The 26,013-nt window shown below is 40.7% G+C and overlaps 2 protein-coding genes across 4 annotated transcripts in view; both read right to left on the bottom strand.

Annotated features, from left to right (window-relative positions):
• Nucleotides 1–11,887, bottom strand: part of LOC141211172 (UDP-glucuronic acid decarboxylase 1) — a 47,886-nt gene extending 35,999 nt beyond the window's left edge. The window contains exons 1-2 of the mRNA XM_073664800.1: nucleotides 11,711–11,887; nucleotides 8,196–8,300 (exon numbers count right to left, since the gene is read on the bottom strand). Coding sequence (XP_073520901.1) covers nucleotides 8,196–8,300; nucleotides 11,711–11,843 — 238 coding nt within the window. The 5' untranslated portion in view covers nucleotides 11,844–11,887. The remainder of the gene's footprint in view (nucleotides 1–8,195; nucleotides 8,301–11,710) is intronic.
• Nucleotides 11,888–15,823: 3,936 nt separating this feature from the next.
• LOC141211215 (UDP-glucuronic acid decarboxylase 1) overlaps nucleotides 15,824–26,013 on the bottom strand; it is a 63,657-nt gene continuing 53,467 nt past the window's right edge. The window contains exons 12-16 of one of the 3 annotated variants that reach the window (XM_073664803.1): nucleotides 20,767–20,827; nucleotides 19,196–19,253; nucleotides 16,908–17,011; nucleotides 16,605–16,716; nucleotides 15,827–16,501 (exon numbers count right to left, since the gene is read on the bottom strand). In XM_073664803.1, the coding sequence (XP_073520904.1) occupies nucleotides 16,485–16,501; nucleotides 16,605–16,716; nucleotides 16,908–17,011; nucleotides 19,196–19,253; nucleotides 20,767–20,827 (352 nt within the window). In that variant the 3' untranslated portion in view covers nucleotides 15,827–16,484. Of the gene's footprint in view, nucleotides 16,717–16,907; nucleotides 17,012–19,195; nucleotides 19,254–20,766; nucleotides 20,828–26,013 lie in introns of all 3 variants that reach the window. The other 2 variants (XM_073664804.1, XM_073664802.1) reach the window with 2 other exon arrangements.

Here is a 26,013-nt window from a genome sequence, read left to right on the forward strand (position 1 = left end):
ATTCCCGCAGCAGCCTACACCACTCCCATGTGTCTCACTGTCTAAATATATTTTTGCCTGAAATTCACTTACTATAATTTATAATTGTAATTTGCACGCGATCAAGAACGATATTAAGGTGATTAAAACTATGGATGAGTGAATCCCTGTGTAACAGACAGCTGTCCAGCCAACACCTGAAGTGAATGGAGCGGAGAGCAAGCATGCGAATCGGCAGGTGTTGGCCAGGTTTTATTTCCTGCACTGTACACAATCGCAACCAACAAGTACCAGTGCTACTGTCACAGCCAACAAAGTAATTCGGTTCTGGGTAAAAGCAAAAATCCCAACAGGGCAACAATATCACGTGATCAGTAAGGTGAAGAGTCTTTTAGGTCAATAGAAGAGTCAAGAAGGATGATAAACAGAGAACCAAAACACAAGAATCTAAGGAGAAGGAATTTGTTAAGAAACTTGATGCCGCTCACGCTGATGCCATGAAACTTAAGGAAGAACGTGACTTCTTGCTTCCTCAAAGAGAAAAAGGTAGTCGTGGAAGCATGGGAACATTAGACAAAAAGCTGGTCAAGGTCGAGGAAAGAAGATTTAGGAGAGAATTATAGGCAGAGAAGTGAAGAAAAACAGAAACTGAGCAAGTTCGGCAGTCAACAGCATCGGCTGAACTTTGCTGTAGTAGTAGCAACTGCAGAGACAACGGCGACAACATAAATATACATGAATCTATTACAGTAAAAGGTAATTGAAAAATACCACCATCTCAGGACAAAGGTAATCAGTATCACTATTAGTTGAAGCATGATAATCATAATAGAATTCTAAAACACACAAGGTGTTAGTCTCCAGAACCATTACACTCTCCAAATCAGCTAAGGTAATCTAGAGGTGTTAAGGATCCAAACTGAGCTATTATAAAGTTGGCAACACATGCAACTATAATCCAGACCTAAAATATAAGAAAAAAAACGCTGTGAATATAGATAAAGTATAATCATTTTTATGCCATATACCCTTAAAAGGATATCATGGAAATGTTTATAAGTATATTGAAGGATTTACATCAGTGATGTCAAACTCAAACACAGGGCCAAAATAAAAAAAACTTGGAGAATGTTGCCGGCCAACCAGTACAGTATAATGGGCCCCACAGTCTTCCATGCGGTATAATGACGCCACATAGGGGTGGTGGTTCTGGTGTAGAGGGACAAATATAAAATCACCCTGCAAGCCAGATTTGGCCCACAGGCCAGAGTTTGACACGTATGATTTACATAAACACAGAAGAATACAATTTGAGATCAAATAAATAAGAGGACCAAGTCCAAATAAGCCCAGTTGGGGTAGTGACGTGTTGTGTGACAAAAACATGACGGAGGACAAGATCCTGGAAACCTCCTCCAGATAATCTCGAATGATGATTCAGAGTGAAGAAAAAAGAAAGGACTTCAACCACCTTTACTGCAATCTCTTTAAGTCCTCACACGTCACTACCCCAACTGGGCTTATTTGGACTTGGTCCTCTTATTTATTGTATTCTTCTGTGTTTATGTAAATCATACGTGTCAAACTCTGGCCTGTGGGCCAAATCTGGCTTGCAGGGTGACTATACATGGCCCGTGACACCAGAACCACCACCCCTGTGGGGCCATTATACTGTATGGATGATTGTGTGGGGCCCATTATACTGTATACTGGCTGGCCTGCAACTTTCTCCAAGTATTTTTTATTTTGGCCCTCTGTTTGAGTTTGACATCGCTGATGTAAATCATTCAATATACTTATAAACATTAGACTGATATCCTTTTAAGGGTATATGGTATAAAAATGATTATACATTATCTATATTGGCATAAGTATTTTCCTATATTTAAGTCCAGATTATATTTGCATGGGTTGCTAACTTTATAATACATCAGTTTGGATCCTTAATACCTATATTATCTTAGCTAATTTGGAGAGTGTAATTGGAATTGGTTCTGGAGATGGTAACACTCACCTCATGTGTTTTAGAATTCTATTGTGATTGTCATGCTTCATCTAATAGGGATACTGATTACCATTGTCCTGAGATAGTGATATTTTTCAATTATCTATAATTGCCTTCTTCAATTACCTTTACTGTAATATTTATGCATTTAGGGACTCAAATATTTTGCCTTGTGTTCTTGCAAGCACATTTTTATTCTAACCATTGCTTACAATCTTTTTTTCTGGTTACTTGCATAGAAATATAACACATCTTGTAACATATTGAGATCTGATGGTCTTTTGGATAAATCTGGTATTGCGCCATCTTTTCATACAAAAATATACAAAACAATGCAATGTGTATACTTGATTAAAGTTGCGCATCCGTACGCTCCCCTTCTGGGTGCGATGCACAAGATCAGACTGTTCGCTGTACTGGGCATGCGCGGTACGCGCCTCTAACAAGATGCACCATATAAATTGCTGCCATTTACCTCACGCGCATGCATGAATGTCAATAAGTGACTGGAACGTAAATTTGTCAATGTGCACATGTGCGGTAGCACATTTCCTTTTGATATGTGAATATGTTGCGGTCCGGAGCATGCGCAATTGTATCCCCAATATGGTTGCTCTCGGTAAAGTCGAACAGCCATTTATCTTTCTTTGATGGTCTGTTCATTTAAACAAATTCATTCAGCTGATACAGACCCGTGAGGAAGCCACAGTTTGTTTGGCGACACGCGTTGGGCATCTCTGCCCTGCAGCTCTCTTCCAGCCATTTTCTAATCGAGGATCTTGCTATATCGTGGCATTCAAAGGTTTGTGATATTTTCCTTTTGACACAATTATGTGTCTTGCAATTATCTCCAACAGCTCTGTTAGTTCTTTTGTGGCACTTATTTGATGCTTTCTGTGCATGTCATTTTTATCATCGCTTTACTAATAGGCAGAGTAGGTATTATTTTAGTTCATCTATTACTTTGACAAGTTCAGACGGGCAATTTATTTCTGTTGGTACTTTTGTCAACATATACTATCCACAATTTGTATGGATAGTCTATATTTAATCATACTATGTTCTAAATGTTTACACCTTGACCATCGAGTCTTTTATATATTTCTAGGCATAGATTGTTGACAACACCTGAAAATTTCCTCAGTGCTGTACTGTTCTACTATTATCAATTTTTTAGACTCTTTATGGTTGGCGGTTTGAGATGCATGGGCTATTTAGGCTTATTTAAGGTTAACACAGTTTTCATGTAATTTTTGACTAAGTGTTTTTAATTGTTTGCTGTATGGTTCAATGACATATTTTATAATTTTGGTGATCCCTGTATCCATAGCATGTTTCTTTCTGGTTTCTGGTAAATTGGCAATTCATCACATGCTGCAGGCTGATCCCGAGTACTAGGTGGTGCCCTCTTTAAAATGTGTTTCACATGTTTGTTAAATTGTGGCCGGTGTCAACAGGTCCAAATATAAAGTTATAAAGTTGCCTGGAATCAACTGGATAAAACAAAGGTTTTCGGCTTGAATGGAGTTTCAACTAAGCTAGGACCACTTAAAAAGGAGTGTCTAGTTGAATTTTACACCAACCAGCTGGCACAATGCCATCCAAGAGATGATTACAAGGAATTGTTAACACTGGCACTCCTGTTCCTTGGTTCACCGGCAAACCCAGACATACACATCAACACTCCAGTCGCCTACCATCATGCTTGATGGATGGCCAAAGTGATATTCAGAGCGTATATCTTCATGATTCGTCACCAATTTCATTTAACTTTGACAGAGTTAAAAAGTCTCCGTCAATTTTGCACTTTTACTGCCTGCTTATACTTGAAGGCTTGGTACCGCTGTCAGATCCCAGCCACATCTCCGTGAAATGACTTGACATTACTCCAAGAACTTGTAGCATACAAAGGAATCAACCAACCTGTTGCTGAGGCAGCAATAAAAACTTTCCACAGACACCTGTGGTACCTCAGTGAGATTATGGTGGGTCTGGCTTTTTCTAACAGTTAGGTTCTAACTGCAGAAAAGTTTGAGATGGTTCTGGCGGTATAGCTATTGGGCTTAATTATGATTATTAATGAGTTGGGGTCGCCACTGGCGTAGGATGGTAGGGTGCCAACCTCCACGTAGATAGGGATTAAGTTAGTTAGGGACAAAAAGAGGGATATTGCCCATTGGTCCTTTTTCCTTCTTTCCTCCTGTTTGTATGTGCTCAGGTCCTTTATGTCTCGCACTACCAAAAGGAACTGGCTACTCAATTATTATTGGGTTATGTGTTTAATAGATTTTCCCCTTCTTACTCTTTCATCTCATGTTCTTGTGGTGATCTAAATTTCTCAAATGAAAAACATTAAAATACCAGTGACTATCACCTCTCTTCATTTAATGGATTTATTGTCTAATCAGAGGTATTGCTTCTGCTAGTATTTGTCCCTTTCGGTCAAGCATAAAAACAAGATCAATGTAATTTTTGACTCTGTACATGCTGAGAAAGGGCATGTGGAGCTCCTTTATAGAGTTTACATAAGGGTTCCACAAGATGCCCCGCATAGGCTATGGGGGAATGCATATGTCCGCAGGGACTGCCTATCTCCCTGGCAATAGGGGTTGTTCTAGAGCTATGGACCTGAGAGCTTTTGTTTGGGCCCATTGCCGCACACCTGGGTGTGACAAGCACTCTTTGGAGCGCATTCCATTTATCTTCCCTTTCTCTTTCCCAGGTCTATTTAAACTGGGGATATGTGGTATAGGGTTAGAAATTAAGCGAGTCCTGTCCCTGGCCCTTGGTGTATGTGTACAATTTAAGTATCATAACCATGAAAGAGGGTTATTTATTTTGGGAAGACTCTAACACTACAAATTGCTGCTTTATGGGTAAATAAATATGTTACCTTTATATTTTCTCCTATCCAACAAGCATCTTTCAACATATCTTTTACACTGACCCTTATCTAGTTAGTATTAAAATAAGATGGTGACTGAAGTGTACCATTAGATGCTGTTTGTTGCATGACCATTATTGTATGTGAGCAGGACCTTTCTGGGTAAATTTTCCTGCTTTGAGTATAGGTGGGGTAACCATTTATACATGTGAAAGGTCATGTGAACACCTGATGTTATTGGGTGTGATAACTGGAGAAAAGGAGTGTATGAGTGGATCACTCTTTTATTGTGTATATGTTAGTCTGTGAGCACTTGCACCTTATTTTATAAGTCTTTGATTAAAAGTTAAATTTTAATTGATACACAGCTATTTCAGTGAGATGGTTCTGGCTCTGCAGAAGGAAGGCAACGATGTCTGCTCAACTCGCGTGCAGCCTGCCGAAGACCTTGTGTCACACAAGAAGCTTCATCACTCCATGTCGTCCAACACAAAAAAAACTGTTTGTTGCACTGGAAATAAACCAAGATTTTCTTCATCAAGATCCTTGTCTATGGCATGACTAATGCAAGTTACATTTATGCATCCTCAAGTCGCTGGATTGAAAATCATGAATGATGCTGCTGAAAGCTACATTGCCAGGGGCGTACATAGGAATCATGGGGCCCCATAACAGAAGCTCTGATTGGGCCTCCCCCCCCCCCCCCAAAAAAAATTAAAATAATTGTCGGGGTCAACAAAGATCAGATCTCACAACTTTCCATCCTTTACATAGTAATTTTCCTCCTAGATCTCTTTCATTGCCCCATAAAGTGTGATGCCAATAAAAGGGCCCCCCAAACACAGTATGATACCCCCATGGTGAATTCCTCCACATGCGCAGCATAATGACCCTACTGTACCCCACCTCAACTTCCAGGGAAAAGTATGCTGACCCTAACACAGTATGATCCCCCAACTACAGCTAAAGATGATGGTACATAATAAGGGAGGGTGTTAAACATAATAAAAGAGGAAACTATATAACTAAGGATGGCGCAATACATAAGTGAGTACACTATATACTAAGGGACTGTGCTATACATAATAAGGCTACATTCCTGCATCTGTGTGCAGTGTCGGTGTGCTGCCCTGTTTTACCGACGCATTGAGCATGTCCTATTCTAATCCTCAATATCGGATCAGAACAGGACATTCTCTGACCCTCACAGATCTCATTCTCAGATCCGTGATTTTCATGGATGTGTGAATGGATCTATAAAACTGTACGAGTCCGTGGACCATCCGATAAAAAAATCTGGCAGCACACGGACATTTCACACAAATGTGAGAATGCAGCCTAAAGCCCCCATCTCACATAGCGAGATCGCAAGCGAGATCGCTGCTGTGTCACGGTTTTGGTGACGCAACAACGACCTCACCAGCGATGTCGCTATGTGTGACACTTTGCAACAATCAGGCCCCTGCTGTGAGGTCGCTGATCGCTGCAAAGTGTCCTGGACCATTTTTTGGTCGTTGCTCTCCCGCTGGCCAGCACACATCGCTGTGTGTGACCAGCGGGACCAACGATCAGGCTGGTAACCATGATAAACATCGGGTTACTAGGGGCACACGCATCCCAGAGCCACCATATTGCTCTGTCCCAGCGCCACCATATTGCTCTGTCCCAGCGCCTCCATATTGCTCTGTCCCTGCGCCACCATATTGCTCTGTCCCTGCGCCACCATATTGCTCTGTCCCTGCGCCACCATATTGCTCTGTCCCAGCGCCTCCATATTGCTCTGTCCCAGCGCCTCCATATTGCTCTGTCCCAGCGCCTCCATATTGCTCTGTCCCAGCGCCTCCATATTGCTCTGTCCCAGCGCCTCCATATTGCTCTGTCCCAGCGCCTCCATATTGCTCTGTCCCAGCGCCTCCATATTGCTCTGTCCCAGCGCCTCCATATTGCTCTGTCCCAGCGCCTCCATATTGCTCTGTCCCTGCGCCACCATATTGCTCTGTCCCAGCGCCTCCATATTGCTCTGTCCCAGCACCTCCCCTCCCCAGTGTTTCAGTAAAAAAAAAAAAAATACTTACCTCAGCAGCTCAGCTCGCTCCCCTGCAGCATTCTCCTGGTTGCCGGCAGCTTTCTTCCTGACCCAGGCGCGCGCTGGATGATGACGTCAAAGCTGCGCGCGCCTGGGTCAGGAAGGAAGCAGAGGACGATCCCTGCAACTCCGCTGCTATTCTACTCCTGACAGCAGCGGAGCTGCAGGGATCGCTCCCTGCGCGCAGCGTGCAGGGAGCAGCTGCACCTTGCGGGCCCCTTGGTGCAGCTCCATGGTGGGGACCCAGCACAGCTGCACCGGCGGCGGTATGTCCGCCCCTGGACTGCTATGGGGCCCTCTCGGCTCACGGGCCCCATAGCAGTCGCATGGTCTGCCGCCATTGGCGGTACGCCACTGTCCATTGCACTCATGAGCGCATTCAATTCATCACTGAGCACTCAAGAAGACTAGAAATAGTTTACTATCCAGTGTGTGGAAAAGCATCACCATGACATGACTATCCTGAAGCAAATAAAGGGTGTTTCATTAAAAAAAAAAAAAAGTGAAACTACTGTAAAGTTGTACATTTATTTTGCTGCAAGACATTACAAATAATTGCAACATTGTTTACTGGTAACTCAATCATCACAAAACTAACAATGTTATGAAATTTTGTATATGTTACAATCACACCAAAATGGAATTATACCCAGGGGTGAGAACTAAAAATTGCCACAAAAATTTCCTGGTGCCTCTACTCTGCTACTAGCATTTCTCCACATTGCAAGGACATTTTTATTGAATAGACAAAGCATTTCAAAAGCACAGTTCCCGTTTCAAAAGGGAACCCGTCAAGTAGAAAATGCCGTCCGATCTGGAGACTTTTATAGAAATGTAGCGGAGCCAATTGATATATACTATAAAAAAAAATATTTTCCTTACTTTTTATAACTTAATATATTGCTCTGAATCCCTGTTCTTTCTATGCATAGAAGTCCAGTGAAAGGCTCAATTAGAGCCTGCCCTAGAGCGGTGCAGACAGATAGTGGTCATTCAGTAAGTAGGACCGTCCCCACTGGACTCCTAAACCTCTGCTCTTTCTATGCTTAGAGCAATATATTAAGAGTTATACTGAATCATTACCCACAAAATCACATAATCCGCTCTTCTCCTATTGATGCAATACTGCCTGTTGATCATACAACTTTCTAAAAATTATGTATTTCATTTAGACATGGAAAAAAACGCCCCAACATTCTGGACAGCAGTTACATAAATGTGCATGCTATATAGCAACTCACCCAACATGTTCAGGGTTCCTATTGTGTTGGTTTTTAACGTCTTGATTGGATTATACATGTAATTAGGAGGAGAAGCAGGAGAGGCTAAATGGTAAATTTGGTCCACTGTGAAGAAAAAGAAAAACCACCACCACATGTAATAGTGAACTTTAATTGCAATTTATTTCTAAAATGACTTATTCCTGAAAAATTTACAATTATTACCTATCCAATTAATATCAGTTTCAATTGTTCCTCATGTAACTGAAGGGAATGTGTCAGTAGATTTTTGCCATCCATTTAATCTGACGGCAGCATAATGTAGAGGCAGAGATCCCAAGTCCAATGATGTGTCACTTACTGGGCTAATGCTGGTTGTTTCAATAGTAAAAAAAAAATAAAAAATTCAACGGTTTATCAGCTGGAGATCATTACTAGATGACTAGGCGTCTCACGCCACGTGGTTCATTTGCGCTGTGTAATCCAACCACTGGTTGGCAGCTTCCTGCCTATGCACAATGTACACAAAAACTGCCAATCAATGGTGTGGGTGGAGTCATATAGACTCAGCATTCAGGCAACTGCTAGACCGGCAGCAAAGAAAAAAAGATAGCGATTTTATCAAAACTACACCAAGCAGACCACTAAGTGACATCACTGGAATCAGGATCTCTGCTCCTACATCATGCTGCACTACGAAAACATAGCAAACACCTGCTGAAAGACTCCCTTTAATAATTCCCAAATTGATTTTCCACAGAATATTTGCCCTGGAACCTGAACGTGGTCTCTAATGAAGCAGTTTTGTGTGATAAAACGCAAGGATATCCCAAATCAAGGCGTGGGCTGAGGCAGTGCAACAGTACAGACCCCCGAGCTGCATCTTCTACCAACATCAAATGTTGTAATATTTAAAACTCAGATGACATATGGAGGTGGGCTTAGTGTAATAGAAGTTGAAAGGGTTATGCCATTTAGATCTGTTTAGGGACCCAATTCATCAACATTCACAATATGTAGTACAAAATTATTGTATTAAGAAACAGTTATAAAGAAATGCTTCTGCACATACCCTATGTGTAAGGAATCTGCAGCCAGTAAAAAACTCCAGGGGCCGATTCATAACAGTTTGTACCAAAACGCTACAATAAAAATGTTGCAAGATTTTTCACAACTCAAAAATCGCACCAAAAGGTCATGCCTCTTGGCATTTTTCAGCCGTTTCCCCCAACAGCTGGATGGGGCGAGGGCAAGCGCCACTGAAGTGACTTAAAGGGGTACTCCGGAGATAAATAAAATAAATAAGTTGTACTGTCCCTGCCCTCTATAAAGATGAGATGCCCTGTGCACTTCTGTTATCATTAGAGCACTTGTAATTTAGTGTGACAGCAGCTGCTCCCCTCTGGGACAATACATCACAGCAGTGTGAAGCTCTCCGCTGTAAGAAACAGCCAGTCCGAGAAGAAGGAGCATGTCAAGGGAGTGGCCTGCTCTTGGCTTTTAATAGCAACAGATGTTGTGGGCGATATGCCCTTTTCCAAGATGGCGCCAGTATACCTGGTCTTCTAGTGCACAGATGCGGAAGTCCTTACCTCCTGTTCTGACATGCGTGGTATTAGCTACAGGAACGCCGAGATTTTGGCGCTATATGCAAATGCAAGTTGGGGTGAGCCATGTTTCCCTATTTGTATACACAGCTGCTGCATATGATCAATTATGTATTGATATGAGTGTTATGGCTATAAGCCTGTTTACATTGTTTTTTGCACTAAGTCATTTTACACTGATTATGCACCATCATGTCTTGTAATACTATTTATCTGAAAGATTATGTATATTATGCACTTTTCATGTAATTGCTGCTGATTACTATTGTAATTAGATCGCCTTAAACTCTCTGCACTTGCACCTTACCTATGCTTGAGAAAGGGCCACAATTTTGGACCGAAACGTTGCCATATGGGCTATTAAGTATGTATATATATATATATATATATATATATATATATATATATATATATATATATATATATATATATATATATATATATATATATATATATATATATATATATATATATATATATATATATATATATATATGTACACACACACACACACACACACACATATACAGGGTGGTCCAAAAGTAGGTGGCCAGAAAATAATAACATTTATTTTGATTTATATATAAAATTATATTTACTAACACAAGCATAACATTGACAATTAAATTTTATTCTGAACAATAATACAAAAGCCCTTAAATATTTATCAACGCAGGTGCGGAAACTGTTTTCCATTACAATTTGCACAGCTTTGAAGTCGCCTCTTACGTTTCAACAAACTTTTTTGCACAAGTCTCTTTGGGTATTAATTTTTTTAAATGAATCTCTTATGTAATTTTTCAAATCACTGACACTTTTTGGTTTTCGACTATAAACTTTGTCCTTGAGTACTCCCCAAAAGGAAAAATCCATTGGGGTCAAGTCTGGTGAAAGTGCCGGCCAATCAAGTGGGCCTCTTCTGCCAACCCATTTATTAGGAAATGTTTCATCAAGATACTCGCGGACCACTCTTGAATAATGTGGAGGGGCCCCATCTTGTAGAAAATAAAGGTCATGTGAATTAGGCTGTTCCTGTAACCGGGGAACAACTTGATTCATTAGAATTTCGAGATACTTATCTCCTGTGACTGTTTCATAACCTTATGTCCACCTACTTTTGGACATGTATGTATGTACACGTACACGTACACACACACACACACACACACAGTTTGAAACAGCAAGTCAGTTAAGGACTAGCAAGCCTTCTTCCAGGTAGTCCTCCATATTGATTAGCTCTGTATAACTCCGCTCACAGCACTGATTGGCAGCAATACAGAAAGCTGTCAGTGGCATGGACCGTGTTATACAGAGCTCAGCATTTAAAAAAAAAAAAAAAATATTGGTAGATCTGCAGCAGCTAAAACCCCAATTTTATCAAAACTACAGCAAACAGCCCAGCAAGTTAAACATTGCTGGAAACAAAGTCTCTGCCTCTACATCATGTTGGGGTGGCATAAGCTGGTGACAGATCCCCTATAACTGCAGAGAATATTTCCACTGCTCCACAGCTCAGCGGTGGTTGTGTTTTACACCCCTACTGCCGATGCTTGGCATTGTGATCTTAGGCTTAAAGAAGCTGTTTGACCATGGAGACCAATTTCAAGCTTCATATGCACAATTCTTTAAAACGTAAGAACTTTCTATTACTACTTATATTTGATAATGGCATGGCTGTGTGCTTGACTTTTCGCATCTGTTTGCAATAGATGTAGTTGAAGTACTAACTAGAAAAATTAGGAATATTGGTCATCTACTTTTGGCCATATAGGGTCTACCTTCAGTAAACCTATTACAAAATACTTTTGACTGTAGCACTTAATTTTTAAGGCTGGTCCTTCAGATGGATGGAAAAAATAAAAAAAGTCTACATGATCAATAAAAAGACCGAAGAAGCTGGAATCCCCCAGAAAAGAATGAAGTGTTTACCTTCAATGTAAAGTGGTTCCACAACATCGTGATTAATGAGCTCAAAGTTCTCATGGCCAATCCAGTGCTCCACATTTCTTTTCCTACCAGTAAAAAAGTTGTCTACTACTGTAACCTCATGGCCATCCATCATAAGCTTGTCTGTGAGATGAGACCCAACAAAACCAGCACCTCCTGTTATCTGCAAACACAATTTGACAAATATGATTTCAATGAGCAAAAAAAAATAATTTAATTTGAGTGACAATATTATATTATCTAGCTGCTGTTTGATCTCAGTCCACAGCTCCTGTGCGTTATGGTAGTTGTCCCCCAAACCAGAGGCATATCTAGGGGAAGGTAGCCAGGGCATGTGCCCCAAGCGCAGCTGGCAAGGGGGTGCAGTCGGGCAGCCTAATGCGGTGGTCTAATCTACCCTGGTGGCCGCACAGAACATGCAACCCGCTGGCTCCCAGTGAACAATTGAAGTTCTCACCGCTGGGTCAGAGCGATGCCAGCAGCGCGATCAGACCATGTGATCATGCTGCTAGCGTCATTCAACGGTGCTGAGAAATGTGAAGAACATTGGTGGAAAATGCTCCACAGCAGTTGAGCTGAATACACCGAAGATTAAATGTAACGAGGGGCTGGGGGACATTTACTGTGTGGGAGGGGGGTATACTATGTGTGTTGGGGATATTTACTGCATGTGGGGTGGTATATTTACTGCATGTCGGGGGGTATATTTACTGTGTGGAGGGCATTTACTGCGTGTAGGGGGTATATACTGTTTGGGAATGATTTAGTGTAATGGAGTTGGGGAAGATTTACTGTGTGGAGGGGGAAATTTAGTGCAACAAGGCTAGGGGAGATTTACTGTGTGTAGGACATTTAGTGTAACAGGGGTGGGGTTGATTTGAGGACACAATTTTGGGGAGCAAGGATGGGACCGCTGCAGACATAATATGAGTGGCGGGAGACATTTGAAGACACAATATGAGGAGCAAGGGGTGAAATGGGGGGCATGTATGGTGGAGGGGGGGGGGGGGTCGGTGCAAACAGTATGGTGAGTGGGGGGAATAAGTGCGGACACAGTATGGGGATTAGGGGAGATGTGCGGGGAGGCCGTATGGAAAAAGAGAGGGTAAATGTATGAGATGGGAAGGGGAGATGTGTGAGGGAATAGTGCGAGGAGACAGTAATGGGGGAGAAAAATGTGAGTGGGCACTGAATAAAGACTGAATAGTGTGTATGTGGAGGGTAGCATGGGGGGACATTGTAAGGGCACAGCCAGGAGGGGACAGTATACCAAGGAGAGGGAGTGTGATGAGTGGGCACAGTATAGAGACTGTCCTATACAGGGGACAGTGAGAGGACACTGTGAAGAGGGGGCCCAGTATGGAAAGGAGAGGGCAGTGTGGGGAGCATGTACCATAAGAGACACCGTGTGTGGGTCATATTTTGTGCAGAGAATATAGTGAGGGGCAGTTATTTATTCAGGGGCTCAGCATAGGACAGATTTTTATACAGGAACTATATAATAAGGGCATTGTGTATGTGCTGCAGAAGACCTGAGAAGATGGAAGGCTGCAGAGACGAGCTGTGGATGAGAAAAGTCACCATGGCGTCTCGACAATATTAAGAAGAAAAGGAAGAGGATGACTCCAGAGACGTCATCTATTAAGTACCTGGATGTAAAAGCTTTTTGTGACACCACGGCCACGTCCCCCATTTAATGCGCTCATTTTTTGGAACTGGTTTTTCTAAACAGTACTCGTAAAGAGATGGCAGAAGAATAGATTTATTTGCAACACTACTAAAAAACACACAGCGGTCCAGAGAAATTTCTTGGGCCTAGAAATGGCAACAAGACAGCTGATGCTAATTGTTTTATTTCCAAGACTACTTGGGGGGGGGGGGGGGGGCAGAGTATACACAGCGGCTTAAAGGCACAGTACACACAGTGGCTAGTTTGCAGAGTGCAGTGTCAGAATCTGTCCATCACTCCAGCTGCTTCCTATCCCTACACTAATGAGTGCATAATTGCGACACTCGTGATGAGGCCATTATACAGGCCGGGTCACGTGCTGCGCTGCCAAATCACAGCCATGCCAATACTTTCAACAAGCTTTATTGGACTGGCGAACCCGAATAGGAAACTGGACGTACAGTAAAATGTCAGTGGTTGGGGCTCGGTACGGCTCCCGAACTTTACAGTTAAAGTGACCTGGCAATTTGGGATGAGTGAACCCGAATGGTAAAGTGAATATGGTAATAAACTCCAAAACAATTGTGGAATTGCACTTTTTTTTGCAATTTCAACGCACTTGGAATTTTTTTCCCAGTGCATTACCTCATAACGTGACACTGGTCACATTTAAAAAATGAGGCCAGGTCATTAACCTACAAATTGGCTCGGTCCTTAAGGGGTTAATCTAGTGGACTCAATAGTTTTCCCCCTTTATTTATCTGGCACCGTTATAAACCTTCATCACAAACTTACTGTTTTAGAAAACTACATAACATTTTCGCCACTTTAACCATTTCAAATCTGTTGTCCCATCAGCCAAAATTGCACAAAAAATATGGCATCTTGTAGAGTATTAGTTACAGAAGAAATAAGTCTACATACCCCTGTTAAAATGCCAGGGCTTTGTCATGAAAAAAAAATTATACCTTAGAAGATTTAATTAATTTCAGAACTTTTTCCAACTTTAATGTTGCCCATAATCTGCACAAATTCATTCAGAAACAAACTGAAATATTGAGGACGAAATAAAACTAAAATAATGTGGTTGTATAAGTGTGAACACCCTCTTACAACTCGGGATGTGATTGTGTTAAAAATTAGCTAATCACATTTAAACTCATGTTAAATAGTAGTCCGTACACGGCTGACTATGTTTAGTCATTCTGATTAACCGCATATAATCTAGTAGGATTTTCCTGACATTTTCTTACTTGCATTTAACAGAAAAGGCCATGGTCTGTAAACCGCTTGCAACACAGCAAAGGGATCTCATTGTTGAATGTTACCAGTCAGAAGGTGGGTATAAAAATAAATAAATTCCAAGATATTAGAACCTTGAAGACAGTAAGATGTGGCTTAAATTTGGCACAACAGTTACATTATCTAGAACTGAACGTGCCTCAAATATTAATAAAAATACTAGAAGAAAATTGGTCTGGAACGCTGCCAAGAGGACTACTGCAACATTAAAGGAGCTGCAAGAATTTTTGGAAAATACTGGCTATCTACTGAATTATGACAACAATCAACAGTATTCTTCATATGTCTGGCCTGTGGGAAAGGGTGGCAAGATGGAATCCTTTAATTAGAAAGAAAAAACATTAAAGCCGACTTGTTTTTCCAAAACCGATGCGGGCTTATGCTGTGATCAGTCAGTCAGATTGACTGATCACAGCACCCTGAGTCCGGGGGCTGATGGCATAGGTCCCCGCACCTCTTCCCGTGCCACTCAGCCATCAGTGACAGCTGTCGGCACTGAACTGTCACTGCGTTTTTACATGCAGTGACTGTTTAAAGTCATGATGGACATAGCATGTCATTGTGCCAGAACTGACACCCGCTCATGACGTGCTATGTCCATCATTAGTTGTAAAGGGCTTAAAGGGGTTGTCCAGTACTTTACTATTGGTGATCTATCCTCAGGATAGGTCATCAATATCAGATTGACCTGACACCCATCGATCAGTTTTGTGTGTCAGTGGCTGGAAGGGAATAGTTGCGAAGCAGAACAGCAGAGCTCCGCCAACCAAATAGTGATTGACTGCGACCGGATACTTCACATCCGCTCCTATTCAAATAAATAGAAGTAGGTTGGCAGTATCCCACTGTGTATGAAATGCAATGTTTCACTCCACACAATTATCACCTGTGGGGACAAGATGTAAACAGTTAATTGGTGGGGTGTCAAGCCCCTACCTATTTTATATTGATGACTTACCTATTGGATATAGGAGCTATTGGATACGTCATCAATATAAAGTTACCAGACAGTTCCTTTAAGAAAATAGTTTTCACTTACTCAAAGAGCAATGTCAATTTATATAGACAAGAAAAGCACCAGTTGACTATTGTTCTTATTTTATTAAAATAGCATATTCAACCACCATAAACTGATAATACTTTATTTTCTTTATCCAAGAATACACTTAACAACACAATAGTGATTCAAAATATTCTTATTTATCAGAGCTGCTTTCAAATTGAAATGTACAGCTTTGTGAACATTGAGGAGAACAAAGATAAGGTTTAAGTAACAAAAAAAAAAAAACAAAGAACAAAGCTTCCCCACATGTTTTCACACTCTTCAGGAGTATATCTAAATTGGCAGTATGAAAGAGTGGACCCTTACAAGACTGCCCCAATGTAATGCATAGAGTACATACCATATTAAAGTACCTACCATATTCTTTAAACATATATAAATAAATTGGCATTTTTATATCCATGTCAGCTTCAGCTTCAAAAAGAAACTAGTAATTTAGACCCGTTGTATTCGGCAGAGTCTGAAAGGACTAAATGGTGATTCTTAGCTGGCCCCAGCACCAGCAGTAGGGCTGACCTGTCCTCAGACAGTTGTCAAAAACAGTCACGGCAAGATATATAAAATGTGGAGATTTCCATGTATTTCCTACTCTACTGTACATAGAAAGACATCTTTAAAAAGTGCAAGGCAATGTTTGCAGTTCTCAAATGTTATTAGGCACATCCATTCCTTTAAAGCAAGCTTCATAGGGAAATTCCAGTTTTATTCTTCATGATAGCCCCTCAGAAGTCTCTATTTTCTTGTAAAAGAAACAAGGGGAAAGGGAGAACAAAAATTACATCCTGTAAACCATCAAGATAGCCCCTCTTCTTCTCGGAGTGTTCAGTTATGTCGCATTCTACCTTTTTTTATTCTCGCCGGTTTTGGCTTGGGTATATATTGGTTATTTGCTTGGTATTCAAGTTCTTTACTAAAGTAGTGAATTGTTTTATTCAAGCCTTCCTCTAGTGGAACCTGAGAAGAGAGAATAGCAAGAAAAACCATGTTACCGTAGCTTTCTGAACTTACACCAAAGTCAACAAGAACAATCTAAAAAAAAATAGATTAATAGTATATATTTGAAATGATATAATATATAACACATATATATATATTTTTACCTCTACTGAGGCAATGATGCTATGATTAAACTCCAGTATACATACCACAGGTTCCCATCCAAGTAGAAGCTTGGCTTTCCTGATATCTGGTTTTCGCCTTTGTGGATCATCTTGAGCTTCTGAAAGAAACTGTATTTCTCCACCACTCCCTATAATGGAAGAACATATACTTAATAGTGGTTTGTGTTTTTTTTTTTTTTCTTCTTTGAACCATTAAAAAAAAAAGCAAAAAAGATTGACTTTGGCGCTCCATGGCACCTTAACCAGCGCAGCACGATCTTCCTCGGCTGACACTCGAATGCCGGCATCTTGTGATTAGTGGACCCCAGCGATGTCATGAAGAGCATTTTACCATTATATGGCAGGGTCTATGTAATCGCAAGAAGTGCCCATTATGTTGGCATTCAAGTGATGGCCCAGGAAGTTTCCTCTTCCTTGGGATGGCAGCCACAAAGTACAAAAAGTACACTGGACCAAGGTAGTGAAAATCTTTTTGCTCATCTTTACAAGTCATACAATGTTAAGTGCAGTATCGTAGTGTCCAATGTTTGCCATGGGTAAAAAATAAAAATATGCCTGGCCTATGATGTTCTCCTACCAAAGCCTCATTAAGACGCCAATTTAAACACGAAAAACACTGATCGAACTTGTACATATTTTATAGTCTATGGCGCAGTTCACATGTTTGTATTTTGGGGCAGACCACTGCAAAATTACCCAAAGACATGTCCGATTTTGATCAAGGTCACAGCTCAAACTCGCCAAGTCTATGGGTCCATTAAAGAAAAAAGAAAACATATCACATGTGCTGTCTGTTTGATTATAAAAGCCTGAGACACCAAGTTTTTTTTTTTCCTTTTGCATATGAGAAAAAAAAACAAAAAACTGATGAAGCTGATGGTAAAAAGGACACGGACCAGAACACAGATGAAAAATTGTTCAGTTTTTTTGGGTATGAGAAAAATCATCGTCTGAATGAGCAATAACACATGTAAGTATAATGCATGAGAAGGACAAGTCACAAATGAGGTCCAGCAGCAGCGTGGTCACAGTGAGGGCACCTGCTCTATTTTCCAGAGGCCAAATGGATATGGAAGAGCAGTTTCCATTTAAATATCAAGAATGGAGACTACTTTTTTTTTTACTTCTTTATTTTTTACTCGAGAGACTATTTTTGCTGTAAAAGTTCGGAGTTGCAGCATAACCACAATATTTTTGGAAAAAAATACTCTGTTCATTATCAAAATTGTGTGATAAAAAGAGAAAAAAAAATACAGTGGTCCAGTGGGTGGAGTAACTCATTCATTGCCAGTATGCCTTGAATAATTAGACCGTGAAGGCCGTCAATCACGGATCAGACCAGCCCCCGTCCCTCTAATCCAAGAACAAGCAAGAATTTAAAGGGTTTTTCTCAAGAGCAAGTGTTCATTTTAATCATCTTGGAATAATAACAATTCAATGTATTAAAATAAAATGTTCCTGCGCAGAGATAATCTTATAAATTTTCCCTTGCTGTGTCTGACCTTGCAGGAGCATGGTCTGATCATACCGCAGCACCTGGCTGGGGAAAAAAAAGTATGTGGACATTACAACACGGGATTGCAAATGATTCTCTGAAGTAAAACATTGTTTAAAAACAGGCAGTGAAATGTTTTACCTCACAGAAAGAATCATCTGTGATCCCGTGCTGTAATGTCTGTATAATCTTGTGCTTCCTCCCCTGCCCAGGAGCCATTACACAGTACACAGCAGGGGCACATTTATAAGATCATCTCCACACAGGAACATTTTATTTAAATACATTCAATTTTGGAAATTATTATTCCAAAAACTCTTGATTAAAATGAACTTTTGTTCGAGGGAAAACCCCAATGGATATACTTTATACTGTATCCTTCTCTCAAATGTCCAGTATACAGCAATCTGCTCAGATGCTCCTTGACCATAACACAATGCCAATAGATTTCATAGCATTTTCATGGGGACAGGTTCCCTTTCAATAGGAAGATACGAGCTGCAAGGACAAATAGTGACATTTGGAAGAATACATTTTCATTTAGACAGTGATGTAGCAGAACATGCCTAAAAAAATACCATTTACATGTTATGTCAGTAGACATTTATAGACTGGGATAAGGCAATTTTACAAGCCAACAATAGTGCATGCCATTGGGTGAAGATATAAAATCAATAAAACACTTGTAAGAAAAAAACTTTGGTATCAATACTAATCACAGACCTTTATCAGCAATTCACGCACAGTACACAATTATCCACCTTGTAATTACACATCTAAAACTATTGGCAGGATTTCTCAGGGGGCGAGAACTCACCAACAAGTTGCTTAATTAATCTGGCAAATTCCAGGATGGTGTGCTCTTCTGGGTTTCCCTGTGGAGAAGACAATAGCAGATTACAGCTTTAATTGCAAATGGTAATTAATAACCTCAATGCGGAGATGAATTTAGGATTGGCTTACGGTTCTTTAAACGCCAACTACTTTTCCAGGTGAAATGGACAATCATGTACAAAATAATGATATTGTAGAATAGTTTTACCCTTGAGCAAGTCACGTGTCATTCTATTCAATGTGCTGCCTCCCTATCATACTAATGTGGTTCCATGCTGCCCTGGCTTTAGGCTATGTTCACACTGCGTTTTTGCAGTGTTTTTCCCACACAGAAATGGGCCAAAACGCTAGTGAATTCTTCTGCCAGCTAATGCAATGACAATCCTGAAGTGCTGTGCACATGATCAGGAATTTTCCTGGCAGGATTTGCATTGCACTTAAATCTGCAGCATGTCAATTCTTTGTGGGTTTTGCCGCTTTTTTCACCCATTGAGTTGAATTGAGTCAGTCAAATCTGCAGCAAAAACGCAGGTATAAAAATATTTGCGGATTTGCTGTGTATTTGATTGACTCCATTTAAGTCATGGGTCAAAAAGACGGCTAAAACACACAAAGAATTGACCGCGAGTCACATGTGTCAGCTGATGAGAGACTACTCCTCCCATCAGCTTACAAGAGAGCAGGCACCACTGATGGGAGAAGTGGTCTCATCAGCAGATGCCTGTGCTCACAGTAAAAAAAAAAAAAGGAAAAAAAAAAAAAAGAAAAAGTTAAAACAAAAGAGATATTAAAATAACATTATACTCACCTATTCGCCGTAATCTCGAGTGTCCCACGGCGATCGGATCACCCGGCAGCACTCTATACACTGACAGGAGCGTAATCACTCCCGACAGTGTTTAGCGCTGATCTGCCGGGACAGAGGTCACATGAGTTCATCAGCTGATGAGCTCCAGTGACCTTACTTACCGCACAGAATTTTCTCACACAGCAGTGGTGCAGTAAGTAAGATCACCGGAGCTCATCAGCTGATGAACTCATGTGACCTCTGTCCCGGCAGGTCAGCGCTATACACTGACACAGGAGTGATTACACTCCTGTATCAGTGTATAGCCTGCTGTCCTTTAGAACATTTGCATCAGTGATTGCCAATGTGACTGTTCTAGAACTGACCCAGATCTTCATGGGACACTCTGGATTATGTCATCACATCGGACAGGTGAGGGATATGATTGTAAAAAAAAACAAAAATGAAAAACAGATAACAATGGCTTCAGCAGATTAGGCGTTAGGCGAGTACACTGTTTTTTATTCTTAAATAAATGATTAAAACAGTGTGCACTTTTATTTCAAATAAAGGATTTTTTTCAGGCCGTGTGTTTATTTAAAAACCTTTACTATGGGGTTAGTAATGGGGGTGTCTTTTAGACACCTCTCCATTACTAACCTTGGCTTCATGTCATGTCATGTTTTTTGTGTGACTTCCGCATATATACTTTAAGTGATGAAGTATTACAGCAGAATGTAAATATAAACCCAGAAAAGGAAACTTACCAGATTCACTGGACTGCTGACATTGCTGTTCATTAAACCCACAAGCCCATTAACCAGGTCACTAGTAGAGAGAAGAACCAGCACATTGTTAATGTTTCTTAAAATCTGCCATTAGCTACTACGCTTTGGAACTAAGGTCTGTTGGTTTTGTCTTTCGTTAAGTGGTTGTCCGGTCTTCTCATGAAAGTCTGCAGTCCTCTATGTGACCTCAGACCAGACCTCTGAATCTTATCGGTGAGTGTACCACACGCTGTCAAGATTCTACTGGTGTGGTCAGCGACAGCAGGCAGTAATGTGACCGTAAGTAAGCAAGTTGAATACTTCCGGCCACATTCTGACAAGACGTGCTCGGCCTCGCTCAATTAACATGTACTGGGGCCAAGCAGGTTTTACTAGCATATGACTGCATGTATGCAAAACTTATACTTTTAGTTATGTGACTGCCCGCTCTCACCAGCGACACCAGAGAATCTGGATTGCAGACTTCTGAAATCTTACAGCGTGCGCTATCACATAGAATGACTGCAGCCTTTCATCAGAAGAGCAGACAAGTCCTATAACTAATACAAGTATATTGTATTGTCATAATGTGGCCTAGGCTGGTTATATTCAGCACTGCAGGCTGTGCACAAGGCATGACGGAGTCCGCCTCTGTCATCAATTTCATCACAAGTCTGCAGTAAGGGTGAGATCAGACAAAAGTGTGGACAAAACTCTTCCCAACAGCAGTGACCAATGGCTACAGGATTTTTTAAACTAAATTTTGTGGCCTTTGGCCACTGAAGGTTGGAAGTGTTTGGGTCGCACAGTATGTTAATTAATCGGTCCAGGAGTGAGATCAGAGATAAGCTGCCTAACTAACCCTTAGAAGGCAGTGAGACGACCGTGTAAATCAGACTGCAATGCATGGAGTGGCCAGCTGGTCTCCCATATATTTCTATGAAGCGGTCATGCCTGGGTCAGGAGATCCTCCGGCCAATCCATGCATTTCTGTCTGATCTTGGTCTGATTTATACAGTAGTCTGAATGCAGCCTTCGGGAAAGAAAGACCAAACACAGCAAGGTCTCACAAGTAAAGCAGACGGCAGGAAAGAAGAGTCTTGGTCATTCATTATTTAGGCTACATTCAGACAAAAAAAGATCAATAAATGGGTCCAACAGGTGTCACCTCAAAAAACATGAACGGGACCCTCTACATATCCCACAAAAGGAGAGCAGAAGGAACCAAGTGACAACTGAATTAATCATACAAGAAATAAATGTGACATTCAGACAAAGTGGATTTGTTACAGATTCAGTGTGTACAATAACTCACATGTAACAAACTAAAATTTAGCAGCATAAAATTACCTGGAGATTTCTGCCAAGATTGGTCTTAACTAATCTCTGGGGCGTGTTTATATAGTCTTCCTGGCGATTTTGGATCAGAAAACGTCAGAAAAATAGTTTCTCAAAAATAGGAAGAAAAAAAAAACAAAAACACAAAACTATGTCACTCACCCCGTGACTAAAAAGTTCTTACTTTATTACATCCGGGCGGAGGAGACAGAAAATAGAGCGACGTCCGTATCACAATGCCAAGCACTTCATGCAGGCTGAATTTAGCGCATGGAGCGTGAAACAGCCGCCGCTCTTTTCTGTCTCCTCCGCCCAGATGGAATCTAGGAATCATTTTGAAGCCATGGGGTGAGTGCCACAGTTTTTCCTCTCTTCCTATTTTTGATGTTGCCGGTCTCCTGTTCAGCACCACATGTGGATATGTTATGACTGACTCAGGAATTAAAAAACGGTTACACTTTATAACAAGAATCAATAGTACACGTAAAAATAAGCATCTTTGTAATATTTCTTATCAGAGAGATTTGCTTCTTGCTCCGCCAAAATTGTTAAGTCTACCAAAATTCTGAATGTAGAAAGGAGGAGCTAGAGATAGAAGGAGAGGAGGAAGGAGGAGCTCTATTTCCATAGAAGCTTAGCAGCAGCACCTGCCATCTTCTCTCAGGAATGGAACATTCGCCCTCACTGAAGACACATTTTACCTCAGAATTGAGAATTTTGATGAGGACTGATCAATTTTGGCAGAGAAAGAAGCAGATTTCTCTGATAATACTTATTACAAAGTTGCTTATTTTCATGTGCACTATTGATTTATGAAACAAAATTAAAATGTCAGTTACGCTTTAACCCCTTCATGGCACTGGCCGTACATATACGGCGCTGCAGGAGGTGCGTTCCGACAAAGCGTGGTGTACGGCAGGACGATTGCGTGGGCTCATACCGATGGCCGGCGCGGTTAAACGCGGGCGTCACCTCTGTATGAGAGCCTACACCCTGCAGCAACGCCCACGATTGGTGCTAGCACCAATCAAGGGCGTTTAACCCCTCTAATGCTGCTTTCAATAGTGACAGCGACATCGATCGGCAAAGCAGAGAGCTCCCTCTGCTCAGATCTGCACAATGCCGCTGAACAAAACGCAATCAAAAAGTCAAATGTAAATAAAAATTCATCTTATCCCGCAAAAAACAAGCCGCCATACAGCTCCAGCAACACAAAAATAAAAAAGCTATAGCTTTCAGAATACAGAGATGCAAAAACAATTCTTTCTATAAAATAGTTTGTGTAAACACTGGGAAAAAAAAAGAAAATGTTGTATCGCTGTAATCGTACTGACCCGAAGAATAAAGTTATCTGATCACTCACCACACTGTGAATGGCAAAAAAAAATAAATCCCAAGAAACAAATTTCTGTATCGCGGGTTTTTCTTCATTCTGCCTCCCAAAAATTGGAATAGAAAAACGATCAAAAAATGTTGTTTTCCCAAAAATGGTTTTAATGAAAACGTCAACTCGTCCCGCAAAAAACAAGCCCTCACATGACTGTCGGCCGAAATATGGAAAAATTATAGCTTTCAAAATATGGTGATGCAAAAACTTTTTTTTTTTTTGCTAAAACTAAAGTCTTTTAGAGTGAGATCGCACCCAAACAAAAAAAAAAAAATATATAAATCTGGTATCACTGTAATTGCACTGACCAGAAGAATATAGTCATCTAATCAATTATATTACATGAGAAATGGCATAAAAAATAGATACAACCAATGCTTCACCTGCTGTTGATTTGTTCATTTTGCCTCCCAAAGATCGCAGTAAGGCTCAGCTCACATTTATCCTTCACACTGCACTGAGCACTTACACCGGGATTTCTGTGTGAATATCTGAAATACATGATTTAGTTGAAAACCCCCACGGATGATTCCCTATAGTGAGGCAGATGGAGGCACTCTGGCCTATGATCCAGCAGTGGCAGTCTTTTTAAGCGCATACACATAAGCGTGGCCAACCACAGTTTTGTGCACTTCTGAAAAGGACACCACTGAACAGAGGCCAGACGGAGTACAGAGTAACTCTGCTGCCTCTTTATAGTGAACGGATCAGAAGGGGATTTCATCAAAATCACGTCATTCGGAGATTTAAATGGAGACCCCGATGCAAGTTCAGAGAATAAATGTGATCCCAAATATTGTGTAAAATGTTCCCAACAAAAGCTTCAACTCAATCCACAAAAAAAAGCAAGTCTCCACTCAGGTAGTCATCTGTTAATGGAAATATAGGGAGCTTTCACGTTACTAGTAGCACAAAGGCTCTGGAAAAGTGCTACGGCTCTCTTCACCCCTCAAAAGAAATCCAGCAAATTCTGTACTCCCAAATCCACATGCTGCCCCCTCCTTTCTCAGCCCCACAGTGTGCCTAAACTGTAGTTAGCATTCACATTTGGCATTTCTGTAGCGATGGGAGCCCACCTAATTTACAGGGTACATGTCTCCAGAAGCCTGAGCTGGGCACAGTGTATGGGTACTGCAACGTACTGGGCACTACGACGGCAAATTTCACTCAGCAACCTACACTGCTGCTAGTTTCTGGCAAACATTCATGGAGTCAAATTCATAACTTCACCTGTAGATAAATTCCCAGAGGGGTGTAGTTTCCACAATGGGGTCATTTGAGGGGGGATTCTGCTGTTTTGGCATGTCAAGGGGTCGTCAAATGTGACATGGCATTTGCAATCTGTTCCAGCCAAAAAAAAACAGAATTCAATTAGGGCTCCTTCCCTTCCCAAACAGTAGTTTTCCACCACATTTGGGGTTTTGGTGTACTCAGGACAAGATTTCACAACAGACTGAACTGTCCATTTTCTCCTGTTACCCTTGTAAAAATGCAAAATTTGGGGCTATATGAACATTTTTGTGGGAAAATGTAAATTTTTTTCCTTCCAGATTTCTTTAATTCTTGTGAAGCACCTAAAGGGTTAATAAACTTCTTGAATGAGGTATTGAACACCTTGAGGGGTGCAGTTTTTAAAATGGTGTCACTTGTGTATTTTCTATCATATATGCCTCCCAATGTCACTTCAAATATGATGTGGTGCCAGAAAAAACAAAACAACCCTCCCCCCCAAATGTTTCAATAATCATACTGATTTAAAGTAAAGTAGACATGTGAAAAATGTTCTTTATTAACAATTGTGTGTTTAATTAAGGGCATAAAAATTAAAAGTTTGGAAATTGGGCGAAACGTGTGAAAATTTAGCAATTTCCGATATTTTCACAAATAGTGAATACATTTTACCACCATCATGAAATACAAGGTCACGAAAAAAACAAAACAATCTCAGAATAACTGAGACCCGTTGAAGCGTTTTAGAGTTATTACCACATAAAATGCCACTGGTCAGAATTGGGAGTGAAGGGGTTAAACAATTATATTTATCTCCATGTGTTACTCCATTAATTTGATTACAATTACTAGAAAAGAGGATAGTTTGGCATTACATTAGTTTCTCAAAAATGCTCAAAAGAATAGAATTTTTATTTCATTTCTATATGTTAAGGCTTTTGAGGTTCTTAAAAATGCTCAATCTTTCAAAAACCGCTAGGAATTAGAAGTAGTAATATGTACATTCTTCTGGCATTTTCCACCAGAAAGACGCTGAATACCTTACAATGCAAGTTGATCAGAAGGCTAAAAAGATGTCCGGGCAGAAGATCTGACAATTACCTGGAGCGGTGCTGGGAAAGGTTGGCTGGTGGAGGTGTTTGACCAGTCACACACAGTCATCTAATCGCAATTGTAAAGCCAGGCTCAGATTCATGAGGTGTACAAAAACAAAAAACAAACCCCACAAACTTTTTATTTTTTTTAATCATTTAAGGGAATGTGAACCTACGATCGTTTGATTGCTTATATTA

This window comes from Phyllobates terribilis, unplaced genomic scaffold (genome assembly GCF_046119375.1).
Source record: "Phyllobates terribilis strain yellow unplaced genomic scaffold, ASM4611937v1 Scaffold_2__4_contigs__length_985480577, whole genome shotgun sequence".
Classification (NCBI taxonomy): Eukaryota; Metazoa; Chordata; class Amphibia; order Anura; family Dendrobatidae; genus Phyllobates; species Phyllobates terribilis.